The 25,176-nt window shown below is 49.6% G+C and overlaps 1 protein-coding gene across 2 annotated transcripts in view; it reads left to right on the top strand.

Moving 5' to 3' along the window:
• PLXNA2 (plexin A2) overlaps window positions 1–25,176 on the top strand; it is a 189,990-nt gene that overhangs the window by 1,391 nt on the left and 163,423 nt on the right. The window contains exons 1-3 of one of the 2 annotated variants that reach the window (XM_068918141.1): window positions 4,669–5,069; window positions 20,454–21,709; window positions 23,996–24,178. In XM_068918141.1, coding sequence (XP_068774242.1) covers window positions 20,522–21,709; window positions 23,996–24,178 — 1,371 coding nt within the window. In that variant the 5' untranslated portion in view covers window positions 4,669–5,069; window positions 20,454–20,521. Of the gene's footprint in view, window positions 1–4,668; window positions 5,070–20,453; window positions 21,710–23,995; window positions 24,179–25,176 lie in introns of those variants that run through there. The other variant, XM_068918140.1, reaches the window with a different exon arrangement.

Raw genomic sequence — 25,176 nt, 5'->3', positions numbered from 1 at the left:
AGAACAGATGTTTATCTCTTTTTTTTTTTTTTTTTTTCCTTAGACACTGAGGTGTTAGACCCTTTAAAAAGTGATTTGTTTTTCTTTGTTGCAGTCTTTTTGCCATTTGTTGTCAGTTTGAGAGGCCTCGAGACTGAAAGGCAATATATTGAGTTGGTGTAGGGAACCAGATAAAATAGCTTTGATTGAGGAAACTTGGCGCAAGCAATGAGTAGCATGAATGCACAACTGCTGTTGTAAATGACCCGTATAGCAAAACAGTCACCTTACTCAATTTTTTCGAACCATCTCTGTGCTTGTTGGAAGAAGATAAAGTAACCTCATTTAGTCTTCATTGTCTTTATAGTGTTATTTGATGTAATTAATTGTGGAGTTTCCCCCCGGCTTATAACAAAGTTTGCGTGGTGGAAGCAGGTAACAGATGCTGCTGAAGATCTGCACGTAATCTACTGATATGATAGAACCAGCTTTTCCCTGCGCTCTTATCACGCGCTGTCTTGCTCTCCGTGTTAACCCTGAGCTTTCCCCTGCCCCTTAGCAGATGGGAACTTCCCAGATTTCAGTTTGATGCGAAAGAGAAAACAAAGATCCAGGCTGAATATGGGAGCCTAGAAAAGAGGTGACTGCAACTGCCCTGTGCTCTTTAACTCTCTTCAGCAAATTGCATTAGTATGTGACAAATTGGCTTGCAAAGCAGCTAAATGGAAATGGCATTTGGAGCGGTTACTGTGCAGACCCTGTGGTGTCTGGGGGAAACATGTGACTTGCAGTATCTCCCCGAGATCTCCGATTTAACTACTGCTACGAGGCTTTCCAGAACTTACTTTGGGAACTTAGGTTGCAGCTAGACCTGAGGCTCCAGGGCATGTCTCAAAAGAATAGCCCAAAAGCTGGAGCAGATACAAGCACAGACTGTCGCACGCAGTAGGCAACTTGCGTGAAGAACTGAGCGGGAAAGCAAAAAGAAATGCCTGCAAATTGCCTGGGATATGTGGCAAAAGAAGGTTTAAGGAGGAAAACCATGCTTGCTATTTGGTGCCGGCGTGATGCTTCCCGTAGGGAGCTGGGTTGCAGCTCGGCAGTACCTTTGTTCAGCTGAGGCTGTTTTGGTGGCTCTCGGCGGAGCGAGCTGAACTGTGCTGCAACAGGAAAACGTACACCTGCTTCTCTCATCCTGTTCCTCTGAGCGCATACGCGTCTGTTTGAACGCGGCAGTGATCAAGCCGTTTTAATTGGCCCCTCTGCAGTTTGAACAATAAATATGCAATGGGGAGGAGTGTGCCCCCTCCTCCACGCGCTTTTGAGGCTGTCGCCGCTGATGGGGACGGGTGCTCTCTGCTCACCTCCCCCTGCGCGCGGGCACCGCACAGGCCCTCCCGCTCCAGTCCCCGTTGCTTACGGGGGGTGAAAATAGTGTGCCCCCCCCCCAATTTGGCATCCTTAAAAAGAAAAAAAAGATGAACCTTAGCGTGCAACGCTCCTGAGACAGGCCCCTTCACATTTCTAAACACTCCTGATTATTCAGCTAATCTTTATTTCATGCGCATGTTACAAGAAACACAAACGGGGGAGAAAGTGGAAGGCGGTGACACATTTAAAATACACAAGAAAAGCGCTGGCAGGAATATAATCGTTCTTATTCCGGCGATATGAAATATTTATGGGTCTAAGTTGTGGCAAGATTCTCTCCCCGCTCCCACCTGACCCCCTCCCAAGCGCGTTGCCCGGGACGGTAAGGCGTCGGGCCCGGCTCGGTCGCTCGCGGAGCCGTCCTGCCCCAGCTGTCTCCGGGGCGCTGGGGCAGGGGAGACCCTCGCCGAGCCGCCCGGCGCGGAGCGGGACCGGAGCCTCGTCTTGCAGTCTGCTAACCGGACGTAATGCAGAAGGGTCCGTTTGGGGAGCCGGTGACGAGCCCCCGTGGAGGTGCCCGGGTTTCGTGGGAGCCCGCTGCTCCCCTAGGGCCTTCTGCTGCTAATTCATTAGATCTGAGGGTTTTTCCCTCCGTAACCCTCCCCCCCACACTTCTCTTCTGCTTTTTTTCTTCTCTCCCTTTCCCCAGCAATTCAAACAGTGATGAATGGACAAAAATCCCTCAAGGGAAACATTTTTTCACTTAGTTACAAAGATTTCATGGCTAATTAGAGTAAATGTGGTTTTTAGAGTGTTAATCTCTTAACCAGCTTGGCTAGGAGGGCCACCACAAACACGAGCAAGGGGAGGGCAAGAGGGAGCGGAGGGGGAAAAGGTACCGTCGAGTTTTTCTTGGGGCTTAGCCACAAACCCTCCCGGCTGACACTCCGCGCCTTTATGATTACCACCGAGAGCATCCTGTATGTGACCTATTTACAGCCGCTAATTCACTGCCCCCCTCGGATGCCCGCACCTCCTGCCTTGGCGTTCAAGGCTGCTTCCCGCCTTGCGAGAGCAGAGCTCGGCTGTGCAAGACTTTCAGGCGTTTCGGTCTGAGGAGGCCGCAAGTTCTTTGTCTGTGCAGAGTGGTTCAGGGAGCCTGGAGGATGAAAAGAAGGGTGAACAAAAGGAGAATTCAGGGCAGTGTATTGTTCTTGGGAGGCAGAGGCTGCTGCCTTAGGGGGCTTGATGTTCACATTCTTTCTCTGCAGTTGAATTATATAAATGTATTTACTGGTGCGTTTTTAGTGCCAGCGAGGGAGATGGCCGGAGAGCTTTTGGCGCACCCAGCGAAGGGGCAGGCGGCTCGGATGCCGTCCCCGAGCGTGCCGCTGGGCTGAGCTGGTAGCGAGGCTGCCGGACGGGCCGTCCCGCGGCCGGCCGTCAGGCTGGCCGCAGAAGCCTGCGGTCCGACCTGCAGGTTACGATCGAAGGCGGAGGTTTCGGACTGTCCGAGAAGTCGTCCCCGCCTTGCTGTCGGGAGGGTGGTTCGCCGGCAGCGTGCGCTCTGTTCTTCCTCCCTTGTCCCCTGCCTGGTCCGCCCTCCCTGCCTGCGCTTCCTCGCCAGCCCCGGCGCCTGCTTCTCCGGGCCGGCGTAGGCTCGTCCCCGATGGCTCTGGCCAGACGGGACTAGCGGTTCCTGAGCCAGCCCGGCAGCGCGCTCCCCTCTGCGGCCCGCGGCCGAGCGACGGGGTCCGGGCAGGGAGAAGACGGGAGCGAGTGGGATGCGAGCTTGAAATACCTCCTCGTCCCACTAGAGGGGATCCTCCGGATCAGGCTGGAGGAGCCAAACCGGCAGCCTCCACGCACGAATGAAAATAAAAACAGCTCCTGGCAAAGCTGCGCTGAAGCGCGGCCGCTGGTTTGTGTTAGAGCCACTGGTCCCTTGGAGGGGGACAGCGGGCCTTACGTGGCTAGCAGCGGCTGCAGGTGTGACCCATCGGGGCGCTGGGCCCAGCTGGTCACTGGAAACGGCGGCATGATTTTACTGCTTTTCGGAAATCCCTGGCCGAGGCAGGCTGGCTGCCCCCGCTCCGCTGCCCAGGAGAGGGACGTGAAGTTGGGCTCCCCCAGCGCGGCTTGCGAGGGTCTCTGCCCGCTGCGGTCCCGGCGCGGGCAGGGAGAGGGTCCCAGGCGGGGCACGGCCGCTCTAGCGGGACTTGCCCGAGAAAACGCAAGGGCGGCAGCGCATCGGCCGTGCGCTCTCTGCTGGCTCTCCAGTCTGATCTAGAAACCCCCTGCGCGTTTCAGAGGGCCCGAGAGCTGTTTTCGGCCGGACTTGGGCGCCTGTGCGGCGGGGGGTGGCCGGAGGCAGGGTGCGGGGGAAGCGGTGCCCTCCCGTGTTTTGGTGTGATAGATGCCGTCTCGGGCTTCTCGCTGCGGTCTCCGCTTCTCTGGGTGAACCTGACCTGGGAGCTGGGGGGGGTTGGAAGGAAAAGCGAGATAAACTTATCGCGTTACGAAAACTTAATCCTGCTTTGCCTGGGCCAAAATTGCATTGAGAGCAGGAGACGAAAGGCATCAGAGTCGTGGTTTTTTTAACGACAAAGTGGAGACCGTCCTAAAAGGCAGAGCGGCCGGCGGGTGGGAAGGGCACCGCCGCCGGCGCGGGTTGTCCCGCCGCGCAGCTCACGCGCTTCTGCTTCGGTTCTCGTCTGCAGCGAGGTCCCTCGGCCGGCGGGCGTCCGTCCGCCGGCGACCCCGGCGTAGCGCCGCGGCCGCTTCCCAGGCAGAGCAGGATGTCTCTGGCCGCCCTCTTCCCGCTTTGAAGCGACTTCTCTGCTTCATAAAAGTGAAAGGTGCCGTCTGAGTAAATATTGCGCCGACCTCTCACCTCGCCCTCCTGCTGCTGCTCCTTTCTTGTTGCTCGTTGACGGAGCAATCGGTGACCCGGGACCGCGCGGGGGGGGCCGCTCCGAAACGCCGCCTCGAAGCGGGAAGCGAAAGGGGAAGGAAGGTCTCCTTCGCGGGCGCTAGCTGAGGGCCCGCGCCGGCTCTCGCGGCCACTCTGCACGCCGCGCCGCCTCTGCGCCTGCAGCTCGGGCCGCTCCTGACGCCGCTTGGGAGCGAGGGGAGGTGCTGCTTTGTGATGTTTTCATACTAGCAGAAGCCTTTCCGTGGAAACGTTGCAGCAGCAACCCAAAAAAAAAAAAAGATCCGTGTTAGCGGTAGACGGTTCAGGAGCGCCCGGCGCAGGCAGGAAGGGGCTGAGCCCGTGTCCGGCCTCGGCCCCTTCTCGGCGGTCGTCTCCCGCCGGCTGGGGCTCGGCAGCTGGGCTGCACGTCGTAGCCCGTTTGGAGAGGGGCTTTGCTTTTTCCTCGTGAGGAGGTGGCTGCGTGGAGGCTGCTCTCGGAGGGGCCGCTCTCTGTACGTGCCAGGGCAGGTTAAAGGAAACTGCTTGTTTTACTTTCAGCTCTTGGCTGGCTGAAAAACAGCAGTTAAAATTCGCCCGTCAGCAGCGACAGGTCGCGTCGGGCTCTGGAGCGCCGAACGCCCTTTACCTTGGCTCAGGAAGCTGAGCAACGTTAGGGAAAACAGGAAAGCTCTCGGGCGCAGCGTGCGGGGCTGGGAAGGAAGCTGATCCACCTCGGCTGGTCCAGGAGCCTCTGTCAGACCCTGACTCAGCTTGGAGCGAGTTACTCATGTTATTTCCAGGCTCGGTGAGTTTAGATGCCTCCTAGAGACATCTACGAGTAGTTGTTGCTTTGCAGCAGTGTTTCACACCGCTGCTGAGAGGAAGCTAGGACTCGCTCGCGCGCGCCGGGGCGCGCGTCGGGTTGGGGAGGAAAGCCTGCGTGCGGTGCCTGGGGCTCCCGTGGTGAGGCTCAGCATCACCCAATGCCCTACTGCTGGGAGTCTGTCAGGAGAACAGCAGAAACCCGGAGACGTATGGAGGTACGGGGGAAGTTGTCTCAGTGTTTGTGCTTACAGCAGGCTGACTAGTTCGTTAACCTTGAAATAACGGGTGCAAACGTATGAGGAGTCAGAATCAAATTTTAGTTTATAGGACTCTGATCCTGAACGTAGGTCACCCGTTCTGTTGTCTAAGCAGAACTGTCAATTGTAAGCATTCAGAAAATGAGTTTGAGCTCCAAGATTTTGAGGTAATTTATAATACTTAAAACAGAGAGGCTTTGAATTCTTTTTTTTTTTTTTTTTGGCTTCCTGATTTCTGGGCTTTCAGTTTGTCATATCAAGAGTTTCTTCATAACCTAAAGTGACCATTTTTTTCCTCCAAGGGTGGAAGGCTGAGATTCTAGTGGTTATAGGAATGAGCTTTAAGAAAAGCAAGTGCTGTAATGAAATTGTGTGCATCGCTATCATTATTAAAATTTCCCAAGTCATGTCATTGAAGTGCAAGATTTTTCCTCCTCTTTGAGAATACTGCAAAAGCAGCAGTAAGTACCACAAACTACGGCATGCTGGTTGCTTGTCAAGGTAGCCAGATAGGAGGAATTCCTGTGTAGCCAGTTCATATTAAGATCTTTGTTCCCTGTGGCTGAGTAGATTTATTGATGTCAGAGCAGAAAAATGGTAAGTTGGCTGCTTAACAGGGATGTTACAGTTCAACTCCATAAAACATGCAGGCTGTCTCCTTTACTCATTCATTTGCCAAGTACCCAAAAAGTCGCAATGACAGGAGTGGAGGATGGAGCACTGCCCTCATGATCATATTTCCTGCCTTTGCTGGTTTATGTCACAGCCTGTTATTTTATTTAGAAAAAAAAACACTTGAGAATTTCCTCTTCATTTTAGTGGAAGTGCGAAGAGGTGGGGCAGGGGCAGAAAAGGGAGCATGTCAATATGTTTTGTAACCAGCTAAGTTAGTCTTACCCTGAAGACTTGCCATTTTGCAGGTTTTAAATCGGAACTTAAGCTAGAAAATGGGAGTTCCTGCTCTCCCGGGTACTTGAGAGAAGCCTACCGCGGTTGCGGTCCTGGAGCGTTGTCACAGTATGACTTCGTAGCGTAGTGAAGTCCCAGCATCAAAACCTAGATCCAGATTTTTACTTCGGTTACTGAACTGTTACCACTGGGAGACCCCCAAATAACGTGTGTGATTCAGGGGACATCTCGGCACAGCTGTGAATGCTGCAAGTGTCCGAGTCATCTTGGTTTCTGACAAGAAGTGATTGTGTGGGTGGTATGGTCACCTATCTTAACAGCATTCAGATGGACGAATGAAAGCGTTGGTTAGTTAATGTACACAGATACAAACTTTATCTGTGCTAATGCATATTTGCATGGGAAATAAGTTCTCAAAATCTGGAATAAGTAAATTGGGAGTAAGATCTTCCTAATATCCACTTTGGAATGAAAAACATTTTCGTGTTTGCTCTTGAATCTGTTAAATTCTGGCCTTTGTTGTGGGCCCATCTGTCTTTCTGACCACTATATCAGTTTAACATTACGGAGGTATCATCTGTTGTCTTACAGAAGTTGGAAGGGCCAGATGAAGGACATTTGCAAGTAATCTGTTTGGCTGAGATAGGATACAGCAACAAAAGCTTCACCACGGACTATTTCTTTCCAACAAGTTGTTCTGAAGTTTCCTTTGCAGTTAGCAAGGAGTTAATTGCGGGAGCAGTGATGGGCCCTTCTTTGATCAGTGAGCTGCCTTGCGTTTGGCGAGACTGGCAGACGAAGAGCCTAATGGAGCAGGAATTGTGTTAAAGGCCCATTTGGTGGTAACAGGTTTAGGCGGTCTTTAAAATCTCATAGCAACCAGGGAACAGGAACAAGCGCTCCAGAGTTCACGGGAAGAAAGAGGTAGGAGCCCCTCCGCTTGTCCACGGCTATATAATAAGGCGCTGATATAAGTACTTGCATAACTTGGCTTTTCAAGGCGTAAATTGTGTGACAGGGGCAAATCTGTTACATCAGTTCCACCAAATAAATTTTCTGACTTGGAAGTGGTCACAAATTGTCTTGGGCTGAGCTGAGAAGTGCTAGAACTAATTCTCAGAGCCTCTGCTTTTGTTCCTCTCCTTTAAGGGCTTCCAAGCATGTTGTATAACTCCTTTTAAAAAAAGGAAACATGCTCAGGGTATTGGGTCCCTGGAAGGCTTAACTTCAGGAGTAAAAAACTGGGCGGGATCGGACTGATTTTGCAGATGGAAATCACTTCTGAGCGTGAATTCTGCAATATGAATTTTCTTACCATCCATTTCTTTGCGGATTCATATGAAATGACTTGTATGTCAATTCTGTTCTTGGCAAAGGAGACCTATTTTACTTTTAAGAGGAGTAGTGATTTTGATAGTCAAATTAAAAGAGTTAGCTGCTTTTAAAATTTTCTGGGCTGAGCAGCCCAAAGTTGTGCCATGTAGAGTCAGTGTCAATACTGATTTAGAAAACACTAAAGTGTTTCTGAAGTTTCAAAACCATTTTTTAAGAGACGTTTGAGCTCAAAAGTTTGTAGAGATTGATCTTTTGCCATAACAATTGTGGCTGAGATATGCAGGTGATTTCTGATGTTCATGTTAAAAATACTTTATTTTATTCAACATCCACTCTTGGACTACTATTTTTTTTTTCCAAAGCTACTGAATATCTAGAAGCTTACATAATAATGCTTATTGCAAACCTTCTGAGAGCACAGCTGTGTCCCTGTGATGAGAAACCAGTACGTGCACGCTCTGCCCTGGTGAGCAGGTTGAAGTCGGTGGCCCGCGAGAGGAAGCGGCCCACAGTTCCCATGAAGTGGGAAGCAAGTATGTTCTTACTGGGTACGTGAGTGTTGTCAACACGGGGATTTGGGAACCTTGCCTTCCCTGGCTAGCTCCTGCTCTCACATTGTTCTTTATGTGAGCTGCAAATAGCAATTGGAAAACAAACAACTTTGGCTTAATTTCCTTCTCCTTTTAAAATTAACACTTTTTCCCCCCCTTATAAATAGTGCAAATTTAAACCTAAGGAAAAGCAAAATATTGACTCATTTGTTCATCCCTTACAATTCCTGTTACATTCTCTGCAAATTCCCATTATAAGCAACATACATTGCCAGATTATCTACACTAGCCATCTTGTTACTGAAGAGGATATAAAGTTAACTTCCTTGTAGTTTAGTTTTTCTCACGTATTTGAGTTTGGCTAATGGTGTTATGAATCTTAAGGTAGGTCAGTTGGCGTTGGCTTCTGACCTCTAAAAAGATGGTGGAAGCAGCACTGACGTGATCTTAGAAAATCCACAAGTTTTCCTCGGAGCCGCACGGAAACACATCTAGCGTAGAGAGTTTCTTTAGGCCAAGCATCTTGATCCTATAGTTTTAGTGGAAGTTCACCAAGCTCTCAAGCCATGTATAGCTGAAATCATTGAGTTTTGCCTTGTTTTTATCCTCACCAATCCTCCTGAATTTTGCATAAATGCCTCGCGGAAAAAATTGGAAGGACAGTCTGTGCTTGTTTTAAAGGAAATACAACACTGACCCAGGTGAAAGTGGTCCTGCGGAGAGAAACCGCACAGCTTCTCATGCGTGGCTGCCTCTCCTGTATTTCCCAGAGCGAACGGTCCTTTGCAACTGCCACGTTCCTTCAGTGTGCCAGAATATCACTGAAGTCCTGCATCAAGTCCTGCTGCAGCTTATTGCACTCCTGGATCTCCAGATGTTTTATGGGGTCAAGGAAATTTCATTGTAGTTTTTTTAACCCACGGCACTTGGTTGAAATCGGCTCCCCAGTCATGCGTCTGGTCAGGGCAGTGTATGCTGGTGTCCTTCTGTATGGGCTGCGGGTGCTGGTGTGTGCTTGGGCTTCTGCAGTGCCCTAAAAAACTGGACTGGCAGGGACAGGGGGTACTTGTGCTCTCAGATGGGACCGGGGCCAGAACAAGGCAGCTTCCACAGAGGAGTGTTGAATTAAAGGGTGTGCTAGGAATTTTCAAAGTAGGCAGACTTTGCTGCATTCCTGTGAAATATGGCCTTACAAGTCCTTGAAGGATTTATTGTTTTCCGGGCACTGCTGGATCTAGTCCGATAGGCTGGATATAGGAAGGAAATGACTCAGTTGCTCTACAGACAAGTGCAGCTTTGAAATTCAAAGAGGCAGGAGACAGCTGAGAGGCTCCAACTCATTCCCGTCGGGAGTTGGGTTCTTGTGTGTCTACTATTCTTTTGTGCTTAGCACTTCAGGGTCGCAGTCAGCAAACGGGGCAGAGGGTAGAAAGGAAAGAGGCTCTGCTAGGCCATTATCATGCTGGCTAAATGAGCCAAGGCTTCAAAGACCTTCCAGTGTGAGGACACCATGAGAGAGCAGGTGAAGGCAAATGAGGCTGGGGGAGGGACGAGGGGTGCGAGAGAGGTGCCATCGTTGTTGCAAGGTCTGTATTTGGTTTCAGAAGCAGCTGCTAGGCTGTGTCTCTGCCTAACCATTGCTAATTGATTGCTATGCTGGGGGCACCGTGCGGGGCAGAGTTTGAAGACAGATGTGTAACGGCTTTCAGGTTTTCTGAAGATCGTTCTCCCCCCACTCGCAGAAGTTCAGAAGCGCTGATTCTCCCCAGCGATGAGCTGTATGAGGAGTCCAGGCAGTCCTGGGTGGTTTCTACTGCAGCAATTCATTCTGCTTGTCTCTACTCCTGTTCCCTTATCTCCTTTCCACTCACCCGTTCTGTCTGGAGCTGGGCCTTTGCTGGGTGTTTGTGTGCTGAGCTGCGCCGAGATTTGCCACAGAAAGTGGAGAGAAATATTCATGAATTTGCAGGACAGGTTCAGGCTTTTGGAACTTCTTAACCAGCATCAAGCTGCCCAGTCCCTTTTAGCTAGTTTCTGCCTTGTGCTGTAACTTCTGGCTGTTGTCAGATGTGGACCTAAGCAGATGCTTTCTCCATCCTGTTATCAGCTTGGCTGGAGAGAGAGAGATGGTTTTTAAATGACAGTAAGATCCTTACCAAAGAAACAAGAGTCAGTGTTAAAAATAAAGAAAACAAGACAGCTTGTTTCATCTAAACAGAAGGGTTATTAAACAGGCTTGAATTAATCAGTGATCTGCCAGAGCTCTGAAATTGAAAAGCAGGGCTGAGGAGCATGGCGTAGATGGGTGGAAAGGAGACGCTTTCTCAGGTAGACATTTGCATCCAAATGCTGTAGGAGAGGAGACAATGTTCGACTGATGGTGAGGCAGAGCTGGTGGGACTCTGGGCTCCGGAGTGCAAAACCTGGGGGCGTCCGTCCGTCAGCACATCAGCCTCGTGGATGCTAACGAGCGTTAGTGCAGGAGACCTGCTGGGCCCCTGCAAAAGACCAACCACTGTCCCAATGGCTGTGGGCTCTGTAGAGGTTGCTGGCTGTTGTATTCTGCAGCAGACAGGGAAGGAAATGGAAATGCTTTACGTTGCCTGGGATTTAGGCATCTCAAAGCACTTTCAAAAATGCATCAAGCACCTCAGTGATGCACTTTCAAGGGTAGGCCTATAGAGGCAAAGGAACTGATAAAGCTGATGTTGATTATACTTAATAGCATCTACTTGCACTAAGAGACAGACCCAGTGCAATGCTATTTGATGGTTTCTGAAGTGTTCTTTAATGCTAGATGAGTTCTCCCCCATCAGCCTACCTAGTTGAGGTTTGTTGTTCATTTAAGGGCTTTTTGTTGGTTGCATTCTGCCTTCCCAAATTCTTGTGATCTGATGGTGGCATCTGAAAAACAATTTCTTCTGCAGTGGAAACCCCAGCATTTTGACTGGCAGCTGGAATTTGGAACGCAGGAGTGAGCCTTCTGCACGGCCCAGTTCTGACTGCTCTGGTCACGCATAGCAATGAACCCCTCCGCTTACGCGTTCCGCTACTTCTCTCGTCCCTAAACTTCCTCCTCTAGTACGGTGCCATGTGACCTCTACCCTCACAGTGTGATAAGAAAAAGAGCAGTGATGGCCTTCATTTGTGCAGGTTTGACTTGATGCTTACTGCCCGTAAACGGAAAAGATAATTCCATTCCAGAATGAGATTATCATGTAACTGGTAAACACCTCCCAAATGGGGAGAACGTGTCTGAGTGTGCACACAGGCAGTTGCATGTTCTTAATTTCAGTGTGCTACTGGCTGAGTGAAATCTGTAGCTGCACAGTTGGGGATTCAGCATTTCGGAACATAATTTTAACAAATGTACGATTTCCTGGTTTACTTAGGTAACAGCACTGTGGCTACTGTGTAAATACATCTGGCTGCCGTAGGGAGTACTGGGGATAACGAACGCCACTCGCTGTACAGGGCTGGCACAGCCAAAGGAGTTCTGTTTCAGGATTTTTGTTTAATGGAGTGGCTGGGGACCCATTTAATTTGAAGCGGGGGTTCTTCACTTGCCTGTGGTGCGCTTGGAGTGAGGCCAGGAGAAGCTGTGGCTTATTTTTCTCCTCCAGTTCGGTGGCCGCTCTGTGATCTTCCCTCGTGCTGTACGGTAATATTCTCTTGTAATAAACTGCAGCTGGAAGTCACCTGGGGGAGAGAAGGCTGGGCTGAAGCTCAGGAGATAAAATTCCTAGCTTTGCCACTGGGACCTTTTGACTAGCTTTGGGCAAATCATTTAATCTGCTTGCATCTGAGGTCACTAGCCATTAAATTCTGTTTTGCTGGGGATAAAGTCCGTCCATAATCATAAGATGCTCAGATACACAGGTGATGTGGGGCTGTATAAACCTCAGTCCATCAAGACTCAAGTGAGACACTATTAAAAGCATTTTCTAAGAGAAATACTGGCATAGACCGCCTGGAGAGGTTGTGGACTCTATTTTTGGAGGTCTTTAAGGACGAGTTAGACAGCTATCTCTTGGGAATGATAGCTACACGTTACTCTTGCAGCAGGAGGCTGGATTAGACACTCGCAACTTTCTAGCCATGAATTTTATGATTTACTGTTATACAAACCTGTTTATGCAGGTTTGGATGAAATTGAGATTTCCCAAAAATTGAATAAACCGTTTATGAAACTTAAGAAGTGATGAATTTTCCCTTCCCTTTGTATCACATTTCAAGGCAACCAGGAAAACGTGGGTCTGTTCTGCTCTGTGCTCCGATGCATGGTGGTGTTGCCTTCCTGGATTCTGTCCTAAGTGACTGTATGTGAATAAAGTCCTCTTCCCAGCACCTTTTCTATTGATGCAAGATAATTTAGAAGCTATTTTGCAGCAGTCTACTTAAAGCTCAGTAGCTGCCAGCTGTAGTTTCTAAGACAGCAGGTGTAAAGAATCAGCACAGAGAAAGAAAAAGGTATCTGTTTTCTGCCACCTAGGTATTCTAGGTTGATTATGAATTTTGCTGGATGTCTTTTTAGGGTGGTTGGCTAATTGTCTCCAGCTGCAATGAACACCATGCTGGAGGATGCATGAGTCGTGCTGGAGCCCCAGCTGGAATCCTGCTTTAGGCCTGCCAAGGGAGCCATGGCTCCCTTGGAGACGGTTACAGTTTCATCAGTGTTAAGGAAATGTCTGCTTGCTGTGTCACATGGGCATTTAAGCATTCTTGGGTTGCGGGTCACAGAGGAGCCGTGTCCACGTTCGCTTGTCATTGTTATTAGGGGAGAACAGCTTTGCTGTGCTGAACAGTCTCTGCCCAAAGAATCTGTGAACACAAAGGCGCTGAGAGCTGGAGAGGAGCTCTACACTGCTGCCTTACCCATGCTTTACTACCGTAGTTTATGCCTGATAGCTCCCCTTTGATTTCAGAGTATTTCCATCCTTTGAACATTAAATTACATCACGTTTGAAAGCATTATCCCCATTTCACAGGTGAAAAAAATGAGGCTAAGAGTAATATGTCTTGCCCAGGTCTATTCAGCAGGTTTGGGACGAGGCCAGGAATGAAAAGTGAGACTGTCTAGACCACTGGTCAGGTGGCTACACTGTGCTGTCCAAAAAGCAAGTGCTAGGATGAGACTTGCACTGGGTGTCTCTCCGTGGGTTTTTCTGCTGCTTTTTACCCTAGATTTGTTGGTATGTGGATGTCCAGGAGGGAGATGGAGGGGAAGAGGCAGCTCATCCGGTACGTGTTGTATAAACAATATCCAAAGTCTGGACAATATGAACAAATTTTGCGCATAATTCATGCAATCATGTTTGTTATCAGGGAAATGCCTTTTCAGGTCTGGGTTTCATTCTTCCCCTCCTCTTCCTTGTCCCAGGACTGGAGGAAGCAATAATCACAATACTGTATTTTGCCCTCTTAACTCTTTCTCAGAAAGCTGACAACAAGCCTGTAAAATACCGTCCCGGTGAATAAGCAGCTTGGAGGAAGTGGGCGGGCAGTGGGGACGCAGCTCCTAAGGACTTGCAAACTTAGGGATTCTGGCTGCTCGCGTTAGCTGTGCTGGAGCACCGCTGGCAGCCGCCCTGGCTGCTCAAGGGGGAAACGGGTACTGTGGACAGGCAGCCAAATAAAAGGGTGAGGCAAAGAGATTGTTTTTCACCTAAAAACCAAGAGGTTCAGTGTTGCAGATTACGCTTTAAAAAGGCACAGCGTTCATCCTTGCTGTGGTTCGGTAACCTCTGCGTTGGCCTCTCTCGTGGTGGGGAAACCATGGAAAACGCTGGGCTTTGCAGCTGCCACAGTTGTCGGGAGCTATCTGGCTTTAAAAGCACTTGAAGCAACAAACCTGGTGGAAGGTTTTTGCACAAAATCAGAGATGTAAACAGAGTTTTTCCTTTCCATCTGGAGATAGGAGTATTTTCAGGATGAAAGTGCAGAACCAACCTTACCTCTAGCAAAGCCTCTCCTCACTGGGCGCCTGCACAGCAGTGTGGATGAGATGATCACATGTTGATAGTAAGATTTTTCCAGCAGCTGGACGTTTGACCGGTCAGGGACTCGCATGCAGGGGGTTGCCAGACAGCTCACTAAAGTGTTGCAAGTTGCTTTGAGTTTTGTTACAGCTAAAATATTCCAAAAAGCCTCAGCAAAAGACTCTAGGAGCGCTAGTTATTGTTTTGTATTACAAAAACATAATTACTTCACATCAAACTGTGGGTAATTCCAGTTGGTGTCAAATTCTGAGGTAAGTTATTGAGCTGGCTGTTAAACACTATATGCTGCTGCACTTGATTGGTGCTGACGTGAGCCATCCTGCACCAAAATGAACTGCGTCTTCCAGGCCAGCGCCCGCCTGCTGCGGGAAGAGCTTGGTTCCTTGGCTGCTGAGGCAGGTTGTCCCCACAGCCTCTCAGCAGCTTTGCTCCCAGGAATGCATGGAAAAATTGGTTGTTTGTGTGTTAAATGTGCAAACGAGGCATTCATTACTAGAGGAAGAGGTGGTAGCACTCCAGCTAGTGAAGGAGCTTGCTTAAGAGGTTGTGCAGGTTTCAGAAGGACTGTTAGAGGAGAAGGAATTCTGCAGAGTGGTCTTCATCTCCTGACTGCTGTAGCTCAGCCTAGGAGGCAGGGCGAGACAAACTTCAGATCTGGCCTGGAAGGTTCCCAGAGTTCAGAGATGCGTGCATTAGATGGTTTGGCTCAGGTCTTTAGTCCAACTAAAACAAAGCAAAGCCCTATTAATTTTGCTGAGGTCTGTCTCTAGCTGACAAATGGGTCTTGAATATCACTTCCTCAAAGGGGATAAATCGCTACAACAGCTTTAGTGGTTGGAAAGTCATTTCACAGAAGAATTCCTGATCAGCTCCAGGAGGGATGCAGACCAGGCAGATGCTTTCTCACTGACGCCTTAGGAATGGCCAAGCTCTCGACCGTTTTCCAGCATTCCAGTTGGCAGATACTGTGCAGAGTCAATGTAAAGGGAAGGGGTCAGGCTGGTACAAGGGTGAGGTTGTCCAAATGGTTTGTTCTTGTATTTTAGTTTATATAGTGTAGCCTGCCCTTTTGGTGACCCTTTCCATAATTCTGGGGAAATCCTGACAGCCTGATGACCTGCAGAGGAGGTCAGCAGAGTGAGCCAGCCTATCTCCCTGCCCCGGCCTCAGAGCAATGAATCTTATTTGACTATAAAAAGCAAAAAGGGCAGAATGCACTTTCAGCTTAGAAAATAATTATAGGCCAGTTCTCACCCTCTTCTTAGAAGGCTTCAATCTGTGAGACAACTCCCCAAATTGTATCATCACCTTAGGAGAAAAAATATAGTGTGTTTTATTGTCTGCTCTGCTTTTCAGGAGTCTTTGAAGACTCCTTATGGCTTCCAGGCTGTGAGTGCAGCATACTGGGACAACCTGAGGAAAACACATGGTGCTTTGATGATGAAAGCTGAGGCCAAGAGTGCAGAGGTTAGGAGAGGGTTGTTGTCAAAATGCCACTGCATCATTTTCATTCACCCTCTCTGGCTGTGGCCAGGTGGGCAATGTTTATGCGCTCCGGAGTGCCTGTTGTCCCCTGTAACGTGCAAAGGAGCAGAAACAGCAGCAGCTGTGAAATGCGGCGCTTCCCCACTGATACATCTGGACCAAATCTCCTTCGCCCAGCAAAGAGGAAAGGCAGTGCCTCACTTACTCTTGGGAAGCAGGGTAAGGGGAAGAGTGACAAGGAGCCCTAAAAGCAGAAGTCAGAGGGATGGTTGGCAAATGAATGTGCCCCTATCCTAGCATCCTCATTTGCTCTGTTTTACAGAGATGCAGGAATTGGAATACTTTTCCTCTAAAGATGAGAAACGGTACTTGGGTCTGTGGGATGTGACCCTGATCCTCAGTCCCTCCGTTCCAGCTGTTTGCAAGTGAAGGCTATAGACAGTTGTGCCAAGTGGAGCATGGAGCTCGTACAGCAGGGCTCGAGATGAGGGATGAAGCAGATCCTAGCTCTTGCTGTCTTCATCTCTGCCTTGGCCATTTGGACCACAGCGGCGATGCTGGAAAGCCTGGCACAAAATATGCTTGCATGCAGCAGGATAAGAAGGAGCGTGAGCCAAGGTGAACCAAGCCCTGTATGAGTCTAAAAGCAGTTTTAGTTTGGCAGTAAAGAGTCGGGGAAATGCTTTTCCTCCATTTAGTGCCATTGAGAGAGCAAGACAGCGGCCTCCTCGGGAGTACGTTTCCAGCCACTTTGAGCAGGTATAAATGATCCTTCAAGGTGCTGCAGTGTGGTATTTAGGATCTTTATGATCAGTAGGACCCTGGTCATATGATCAGACAGAGCTGGAAAATTAAATGGAAGCTGAACAGAACTGATCTGTGAAGGCAGGGTGGTGATGGCCGGAAGGGAAGGGGGTCTGCATTAATTACTCCTTACAAAACTAACTCTATCCTGAAAGAAATACTAGCTCCATAAAGTGAAACGCAGCTGCTGCACTGATGACATCAAAATTGTTCTTCTGATCCGTCATTTTCCACAGGAGATTCTCCTTTTTTTGCTTTAATTTTCCTCTTTTTTTTTTCTTTTTTTCATGTGCATAAAATAACACTAATGACAAACTGTGGTGCCTGTGAGTGAGTGACAGCTGAAATAAGAGAAATGACTAATCATGCCTGCTGAAGCCCTGTCGCATGGAGATTAAATGAGCCCTTTTTTCTTCCCCCCAAATGAGAATCGTGGGCATTTGAATAATAATATTATAGTCTCCATTAGGATGACAGTGGGGGAAAAAAATCGGCTCAGGCCTGTGATTATTCCTTCAATCTAATAATTATTTAAATACCAGATAACTCCTTTCAGCCTAATTGAGGCCTTTCAGCTGCTTGGGTTTATATTGTGTCCCTGAATTTACTCTCTCTTTCACCTTGCGTTACTAATAGCTTCAGATTGCTTTTAAGGCCATATTTTAAACTCGCTTACAGGAAAAAAAAATTTTAATGGTCAAATAGTATTAAGGATTGGAGTTAAAATCACCCACTCTCTCATTTCCCCTGGTGTTTAACTCCACCAGCTGTACCGAGCCATCCCCAAACTTCTCCTGTAGGTCCTGGCTACCAGGTAGGAAGCAAATTTCCTTTGGTGTTTGACCTCTGTGTTGCTGAGCCCTGTTGAATTCAAAGGTGATCTGCGGTGGCCTGTCTGCCTCCTTGCAACCCCTGGTACGCCCGGCCTCGGGCATCACCTGCCTGGGTTTAGCTCGAGCCGCGTGGCTGAGCGCAGCTGATCGGGCCAGTGCTGCCGCGGGGTGACGATGCGTAGCTGGGGCAGAAGTTCTTCCACTGGCACGTTTGGGTGTGGAAGACGATGTCAGTTCGTGGCCGTGCTCTGTCGTCTTCCAGCGTTATTTGAAGCAAGATTCTTCTTCCTGGGCGATCTTTCTTGCCTTTAGCAATGACTGCTCTCAAATACTCTGCAAAACCCTCATTGTGAGGTACTGCATAAAAGTTGGACCTCAGCTGACAGCTCTGCTTCACAAAGGCTCAAACCTGGCTTTTGGTTTTATACCGTCTTTGAATGAAAGTGCTGTAGGGAAAAAATATAAAATTGCTGAAGTCTAAGTGAAGAGCTCCTGTTGCCCCTTATAGGTGTATATATAAAACATCTTTAATTTCCCGTTTGCACTGTTCTTTTCTCAGTTTGCAATGGCACCACTTTTTCAAAATTTTGGAAGCTGCTGAGCCGGAAAACCATTCTGCACCGGGCTTTATAGCAGAGTCCCCTTAGGTACGAAGCTCCCGGGTAATTTCCTTGCCGAACTTCCCTTGAATGTGAGAGCCCTCTGCCCCAGAAACCTCCCTCCCTTTAAGGGAATATAGAAACTGAGGTAAGCGTTATTTTTGGACGCCTGTTAGAGAAAGAGAGGCTTTGACCTTCGAGGAATTCCCGCTTGTGCTGCTCGGCCCGGAGCGTCTTTTCTCGGCGCCCTTGAGCGGGGCAGCCGTCGGCTCCGCGGCCGGCGAGGGCCGGGGCACGGCGCCCCTCTCGTCCTCCCAGCCTCGGCGAGCGCAGGTGGCGCTTCCTTACCAGCCTAGGCTTCTCTTATTTTATTTATGCTGCTGGGAAAAAAATAAATAAATTAGATTATAAATACCAAAACCAAGATCGGCGTCACTCAAATCGGGCCAGGTGCCGGCCTGCGGGTGGAGAGAGCCGAGCGGGGGAACGGCGTCGTGCGCCTCCCCGCCGCGCCGGCAGCTCTGCCCCCTCCCCGGGGCGCGGGACCCTCGCGCACTGCCCTTCCCTGGGCCCGTTCGCCTGGGGCAAAAGACCTCGCGGCAACGCGCCCGGGAGCGGCGGCGGCAGGTGGGAGAGGGCCAGAAGCTGCCCTGCCGCCTGGGGCCGTGCCCGCCGGAGCCCCTCTAGGCGAGGCGGACGCCGGAGCGCGAGGGTCTTTAATCCGCCCCCTTTGCGGAGGTGCTAAACGATTGGGTAGAGCAGGCAGAGAGGCTATACGTGTCCCCTTAAGCGGCTGTTGGGTCTGTGCGTGCCCGCGCTGACCGGAAGGGCGGATGAAACGCTTTCTGATGTAAACGTGCCTCATGCAGGCAGCGCCTTTCCAAGGCGAGCTCCTGTTTCCTAAGGAAATTCCAGGCTTATGATTCCTAATGCAGCTTGACTGCCGACGGTGCGAGCGTGGATGGAGAGGAACGGGGGGGATGGGGTGTCAGCGCGGCTCCTGCCCCCTCTCCTGCTGCGAGGCCTTCCCTCCGGCTCAGAGGAGACCCAGCTGGTCTGCAAGCACCCACTGCTGAGGTTCAGCAGGTGTTTTCAAGGTGCAGAAGGTCCATGGCTGTGTTTACAAGTCAGCTGCTAAAGAGGAGGGAGGAGTAGGACCCTGCTGGTCCTTCAGCCCTTTATTAAGGGTTACACATAGGTGTATCCTGTTCCTTGAGTGGCCAGAACGGACATAAGGAGACATGCTGTTTTCAAGGTGTTGGAGTCCTGGTGTTTTAAATGCCCTTTTAGCTCTCCCTGCGGTAGCGAGTCCCTCAAATCCATCCCTTACATCATTACCTCCTCTCCTCGTTTGCTGATTTAGTTGTTACTTTTCTGCTCGTTGTGCAGAATTTCCAGTGCTGTTCTCCAGGCCCTGCCTCTTGGTGATCCTGTAAAATGCAAATATGTGTCTGTGCGCTGTGCTTTTCTTGTCTATCTCTTGACTCGCCTCCTCGCTCCACACGTGCTCTCCCTCTTCTTGTCTGAGACCATTTTTTATACTGCTGAGCTGCTATCTGCAAGGATTTCAGGTGGTTTGTGGTAGGAGGGGAATTCAAGGGACCCTATAAAATGCTTCCCCAAATAGACGTTTTCCATTAAAAAAATCAGTCTCTTCCTTTCACGCCTCACTTCCGCATAGATTTTGGCCAGAGCTCTCCGACTCACGGCTGACCTCCATCTCCTTGTCTGTATAGATGAAAGAAAACTTGTCATTCAAAGAAGGCTGTACTTTTGACTTTTATCTGCAGCCCCGTTGAGAGGGGCACGTGGGCAATTTGTTTTGCAGCAGGTCTCTTGGACGCAGTGTCCAAGCTGCTGCTTTGTGTGGGTTTTAATCATCTCCTGGAAGTGTCATTAGAGTAGGACATTTGTACAAGCCTTCTAAATTGGTAGGTTCTCCCTGGCACATTGTGCAGCTGACTGTGTTTTGGTTGCTTATCTAACGGCCGTGTGCCTGCACTGTGTTTTAGCTATAAAGTACCTTGCAAAAGCTGTGAAATATTTCAGACTGAAAAGCACCCGTATGGGTCCCTCTGAGCTTTGGGGAGTGGGAGAAACCAGTTACTGCCAGCTTTGTTGTGTGTATGCTCAGTGCACTTGCCTATGTGAGACTTCTACCTCAGGGTTTTAAATTAAACCGTAGAGGACTTAAAGGTAGCAAACACCTCTTATTTCCTCTGTTGCTTCCAGCAACATACCCTGCAGGAGACATCCTTTTAGCCAAGATTGCAGATTGATGGTTGGGTGTGTGAACTGCAGGCTTTGTCTTGGGTTGACGCTGATTATCCCCTCCCATGGCTGAGCAGAGTGCATTATAAACAGCTAAACCACATAACAAATTAACACGCAGAGGCTGAACCAAGTGGCAAAACATCAAGACTGAACTGTTTACCAATAAGTAAGGAGATCTGCTTAATTCTTGTTGGGCTCAGAGACGTCCTCACTTTATCTCAAGGACTGTATAATTAGATAGCCTGCTTTGAATTCTCTCTGCAGGGCACGCTGGATCTAATCCTTTGCTCTGTATGTTGTTTTTTCCCTTTCCCCCAGAACCATGTGAGGAACATTGCTGGGGCAAAGGACGCACGCGGGGAACACGGACGTTTGCCTTTCCCAGGATGGATCAGAGGAAGAACTGGCCTCGGGTACTGGACTCCGACGGCTGGTCAGTGGCTTTAGTCTGTCTCTTCTTGGCATCGCTTTCCCGGAACGTGTCCAGCAATGCCTTGTTCAGCACCTTCCACTCTGAGAACCGGGACTGGACTTTCAACCACCTGACCGTCCACCAGGGCACTGGAGCAGTCTATGTTGGAGCCATCAACCGGGTTTACAAGCTTTCAGGCAACCTGACCATTTTGGTGGCTCACAAGACTGGTCCTGAGGAGGACAACAAATCTTGCTACCCACCCCTCATTGTCCAGCCATGCAGCGAGATCCTGACCCTCACCAACAACGTCAACAAGCTGCTGATCATTGACTACTCTGAGAACCGGCTGCTGGCTTGCGGGAGCCTCTACCAGGGGGTCTGCAAGTTGCTGCGCCTGGACGACCTCTTCATCTTGGTGGAGCCCTCCCACAAAAAGGAGCACTACCTCTCCAGTGTCAACAAGACGGGCACTATGTACGGCGTGATTGTGCGCTCAGAAGGTGAGGATGGGAAGCTGTTTATTGGCACGGCAGTTGATGGGAAACAGGATTACTTCCCCACTCTGTCCAGCCGCAAACTTCCACGGGACCCAGAGTCATCAGCCATGTTGGATTATGAGCTCCACAGTGACTTTGTCTCATCCCTTATCAAAATCCCCTCAGATACGCTGGCCCTTGTTTCGCACTTTGACATCTTCTATATCTATGGTTTTGCCAGTGGCAATTTTGTCTATTTTTTGACTGTCCAGCCAGAGACCCCAGAGGGAGTCTCCATCAACTCTGCCAGTGACCTCTTTTACACGTCTCGTATTGTCCGTCTCTGCAAAGATGACCCCAAATTCCATTCGTACGTCTCTCTGCCCTTTGGCTGTGTCAAAGGGGACACAGAATACCGCCTCCTGCAAGCTGCTTACCTCTCAAAGCCGGGAGACGTGCTGGCCAAGTCCCTCAATATTACAGCCCAGGAAGATGTCCTCTTTGCCATTTTCTCCAAGGGGCAGAAGCAGTACCACCAGCCACCAGATGATTCTGCGCTCTGCGTCTTCCCCATTCGCACCGTCAATGCTCAGATCAAGGACCGCCTGCAGTCTTGCTATCAAGGGGAAGGCAACCTGGAGCTGAACTGGCTGCTGGGGAAAGATGTTCAGTGCACTAAAGCGGTAAGGACGCTTTCAGCAGTTTGCTGTGATAGCCCTTGAGAAATGCGGCCTATTGGTAGAGGGAGCTCCAGCAGCCCAGAACCTGCTTTGAGCAGAGGGACCGTTTGGGGGTTATGGTGCTGGCTTCAGCAGAACCAGGATCAGCTCCTGACTTTATTGCACATGGGCATGTAGCATCCAATTAATCTCTTAGTGCCTCAGTTTCCCTGAACGTGGAGCAGATATAGTAGTCCTTTTCATCTTTAATCCTTACTGTTATTAGACAGGCAGTTATGACAATGAAAGGAAGAGACAGTATTTAAGTAGATAAATAAGAGGTGTATGCTGCTTGTTGGAAGTGTTCTGCTGTTCTCAACCTCAGGCTCTAAAAATCTGAGGAAGCCAGAGGAAGGCTGTCTCGCCCTTCCCACAGCAGGAGGGTAGTACAAACAAACTAACAAGATAAATATAAATGACAGTTACATCTTTCGTGTTTTTATTCAGCTGATTTCTTTAATCTTGATTCACATGCAGATTGTTCCTGGGCTGACTTGAGAATCCCTGGGGCCTTCTTTTGCCAAGCATATTAAGTTTGGCTGCTAGGAGAAGATAAATGTAGCTTAAACGAAGTAGAAGGAGGAAAGTGGAGAGGAGCTAGAACGCTGGCTGGTACAGGGGAGAGTCATGGGACAGAGACCTTTCCCCATCTCGGCTGCAACTAGATGTGCCTGAATATTTGGTAGCTACTTAACATCCCACATGAAAAATGAGTGAGTGGAATTATTGCCATCATTGGCAAACTGCAACCCATATCACAGCCCTGCTGCCTACTCCGTGTAGGAATTTACTCAAGCAATCTCGGCTAATATGACTTAATAACACTTACCTGTTAATGTAAAGATTTTCCCTTACTGGTGACAAGTGGTGTTCCAGGGAGAAGCCAGTGTCCATATTCCCAGTTTTGTAGAAGGGAAGCTGAGGCACAGTGAGGAGACTTTTTAAAAAAAAAAAAAAAAAAAAGCACATCTGGACAGTGGCAGGAACAAGAATACATCTTGGACCTCTGGACCTCAGCCTAGTGTTCTCCATTACACATTCTGCCTTGATAGCAGAGCTTGGATGGTGGTCGTTCCTCTAGCTTAGGGAATTAAGCTGTGTGGGCAATTACTGTGTGGGTAATTGGATATCCTACCTTTCCAGGGCAGCCCATCTAGCGCTTTCCACCGGCTGCATGTTTGCTTGGGAAAGCTAATCAGGAGTTCCAGAATTTAAAATCTGCCCTGGAGCTGGGCTGTTTGTACAAAAGGGAGGTGGCTGTTTCCAAAAGGAATGAACAGCAGTGAGCAGGAAACAGCAGCTTCCTCTCCACTCTCGCCGTGCAGACTCAGCCCACGCCTGCCTTTCCTCTGGCTGGCGCTGCTGATCCAGACTTGCCCCATGCAGCACGTGGCAAGGCCACCATTGCTGTAAGCTGTCAGCAGCAGCAGGGCAGGCAGCTGGCACGAGCCCTCTCGCTGCTCCCAGCCCCTACCTGCTTGGAACTGGGGTGCTCAAAAAAAAAGCAGGAAGGTGGGTTTTTTTTTGTGACTGGGTGTCAAATGTGATGTGAGCCAGGCTGGGAAAGCATGTTCTTGGCTCAGCAGCACAGGCTATAGAGAAGTTTCTTGCACCCCTATGTGAGAGAAAGTGGTTCACCCCTCAGCTCTTAGGTCAGTTATGCTATGCTGCTGTTGCCTCACGTTCAACTACTGAGATAAGGGACGAAACTGGAGATACAGGGGAAAACAGTTGGAGTTGCTCTGCTGTGATATCTGAAGGGGCTTATGTGGTCTTCGAGGGAAGTCTTTGCTGATGTGGAGATGTTGAGCACCTTTCTGCTTATAGTGCTCAGTACCTCTGGAATTCAGGGCAAGAGGAGGTGAAACACATGGAGGAGACAGCTCCTGCGTGGGCCAGGCATGCACAAGACCTAAATCCATGAGCAAGCTAATGGACTTTGAAAACCAATGGAAATATCTACTGGTGAACTTGGGGTTCTACCTCTACCCTGTCCACACACACTTTTGGAGCGGCCAGTATGTATACACAGTCCATGACCTGGCCCAGGCGGGCTGCAGAGTTTCTTGGCCTTGAGTGGCAAAGATGACATACTGAGGAAGGCGACCGAGCCTGGGCAGGGGGTTGTGTGGCTGTTGCTCCCACCCTGCTGTCAGGACTGGGTGCTCTGTCCTGCATGAGCCTGAATGTGTGTGTGCGCCCTGTGGTCTTGTATTTCACTCATGGTTGCCCCAAACTTTGTCTTTCCAGCCAGTTCCTATTGATGATAATTTTTGTGGGCTCGACATTAACCAGCCTCTAGGAGGCTCTACACCAGTGGACGGAGTGACTCTCTTTACCTCCAGCCGGGACCGGATGACTTCTGTTGCTTCGTACGTCTACAATGGCTACAGCGTGGTGTTTGTGGGGACTAAAAGTGGCAAGCTGAAGAAGGTAAGCTTATTTCTGTGGCTTTGGAGAGCCAGGATCCACTTCTCATTTCCTTTCTCAAGAGTCTGTGATGCATTTGGCGTGCGCCATAGCTGGCGTGTGCCATAGCTCTTGCTCTTTCCGTGGGCTTATGCGTGGGCTTATGTCTCTTTATCCCATCCCATATCTACAGAGGCTGTCTCTGGAGGAAAGACCGAGTGCAAGAACGCTTTGGAGGGGGGGGGTATGCTTTGGTGGTGGCAAAATTGCTCGTTTTGGCAGGACTTGCATGTTTGGTGACTGGAGAGATATGAATGGGTTAACTTGGCTACTCTTGGAAACTGAGCCGCAGGGCAAAGTCCCATTGCTTCTCTCTGCCTCTTACCTCTTGCTCTTCCCCCAGACAACTGGGTGATTGATCAGCCCTGGAAGATAAAATTCCTCACCCTTTACTGGGGCTAGTTGCCCAGGGCAAAGAAACGCTCCCTGTTCGTTTTCCCTCTCAGCAACAAGAGGTGGGGGTGATGGTGCGTGAAGTCAAACTGGACGTTTTCCTCCTTTGTTTCCTCTGCGCCACTCTTTTCAGTAAGTGAGATGCAAAGTGTGGTCAGATCCAGTCACGCTTCTGTTGAGCGTGGCCTACGCTAGTTGTATCTCAGGAGTTCCCAAATTTAAAATGAGCCTGGAGATGGACTTGTGGATGTGTAGCCAGGCACCTTGCACGGACTCCGGAGTACTATGGCCCAGGCATGCTGGAAGGGAAACTCACCTTGCTATTGCTCTTTAGTGTTAGAGCTGCAAATGGAAGTCCTGATTAGGCCCTTCCTCAGGACGAGAAGAGGGGGCTCTTAGATCTAGAAGCTTTGTGTGAAATAAAATGTATGTCAGGAGAACATAGCGTGTTGGAGGGGATGGATGATATGGGAGGTTGAGGTAGTAACACAGACGTTTGTGAGGAGAAGTCAAACCTCATCACTTGTCCTGGGATTACAAGGCAGCAGAGGTGTGCGGGAGTTGCAACA

This window comes from Struthio camelus, chromosome 24 (assembly GCF_040807025.1).
Source record: "Struthio camelus isolate bStrCam1 chromosome 24, bStrCam1.hap1, whole genome shotgun sequence".
Taxonomy (NCBI): domain Eukaryota; kingdom Metazoa; phylum Chordata; class Aves; order Struthioniformes; family Struthionidae; genus Struthio; species Struthio camelus.
Note: the sequence above shows the minus strand (reverse complement) of the source record. Positions and strands in the feature narration are given on the sequence as shown.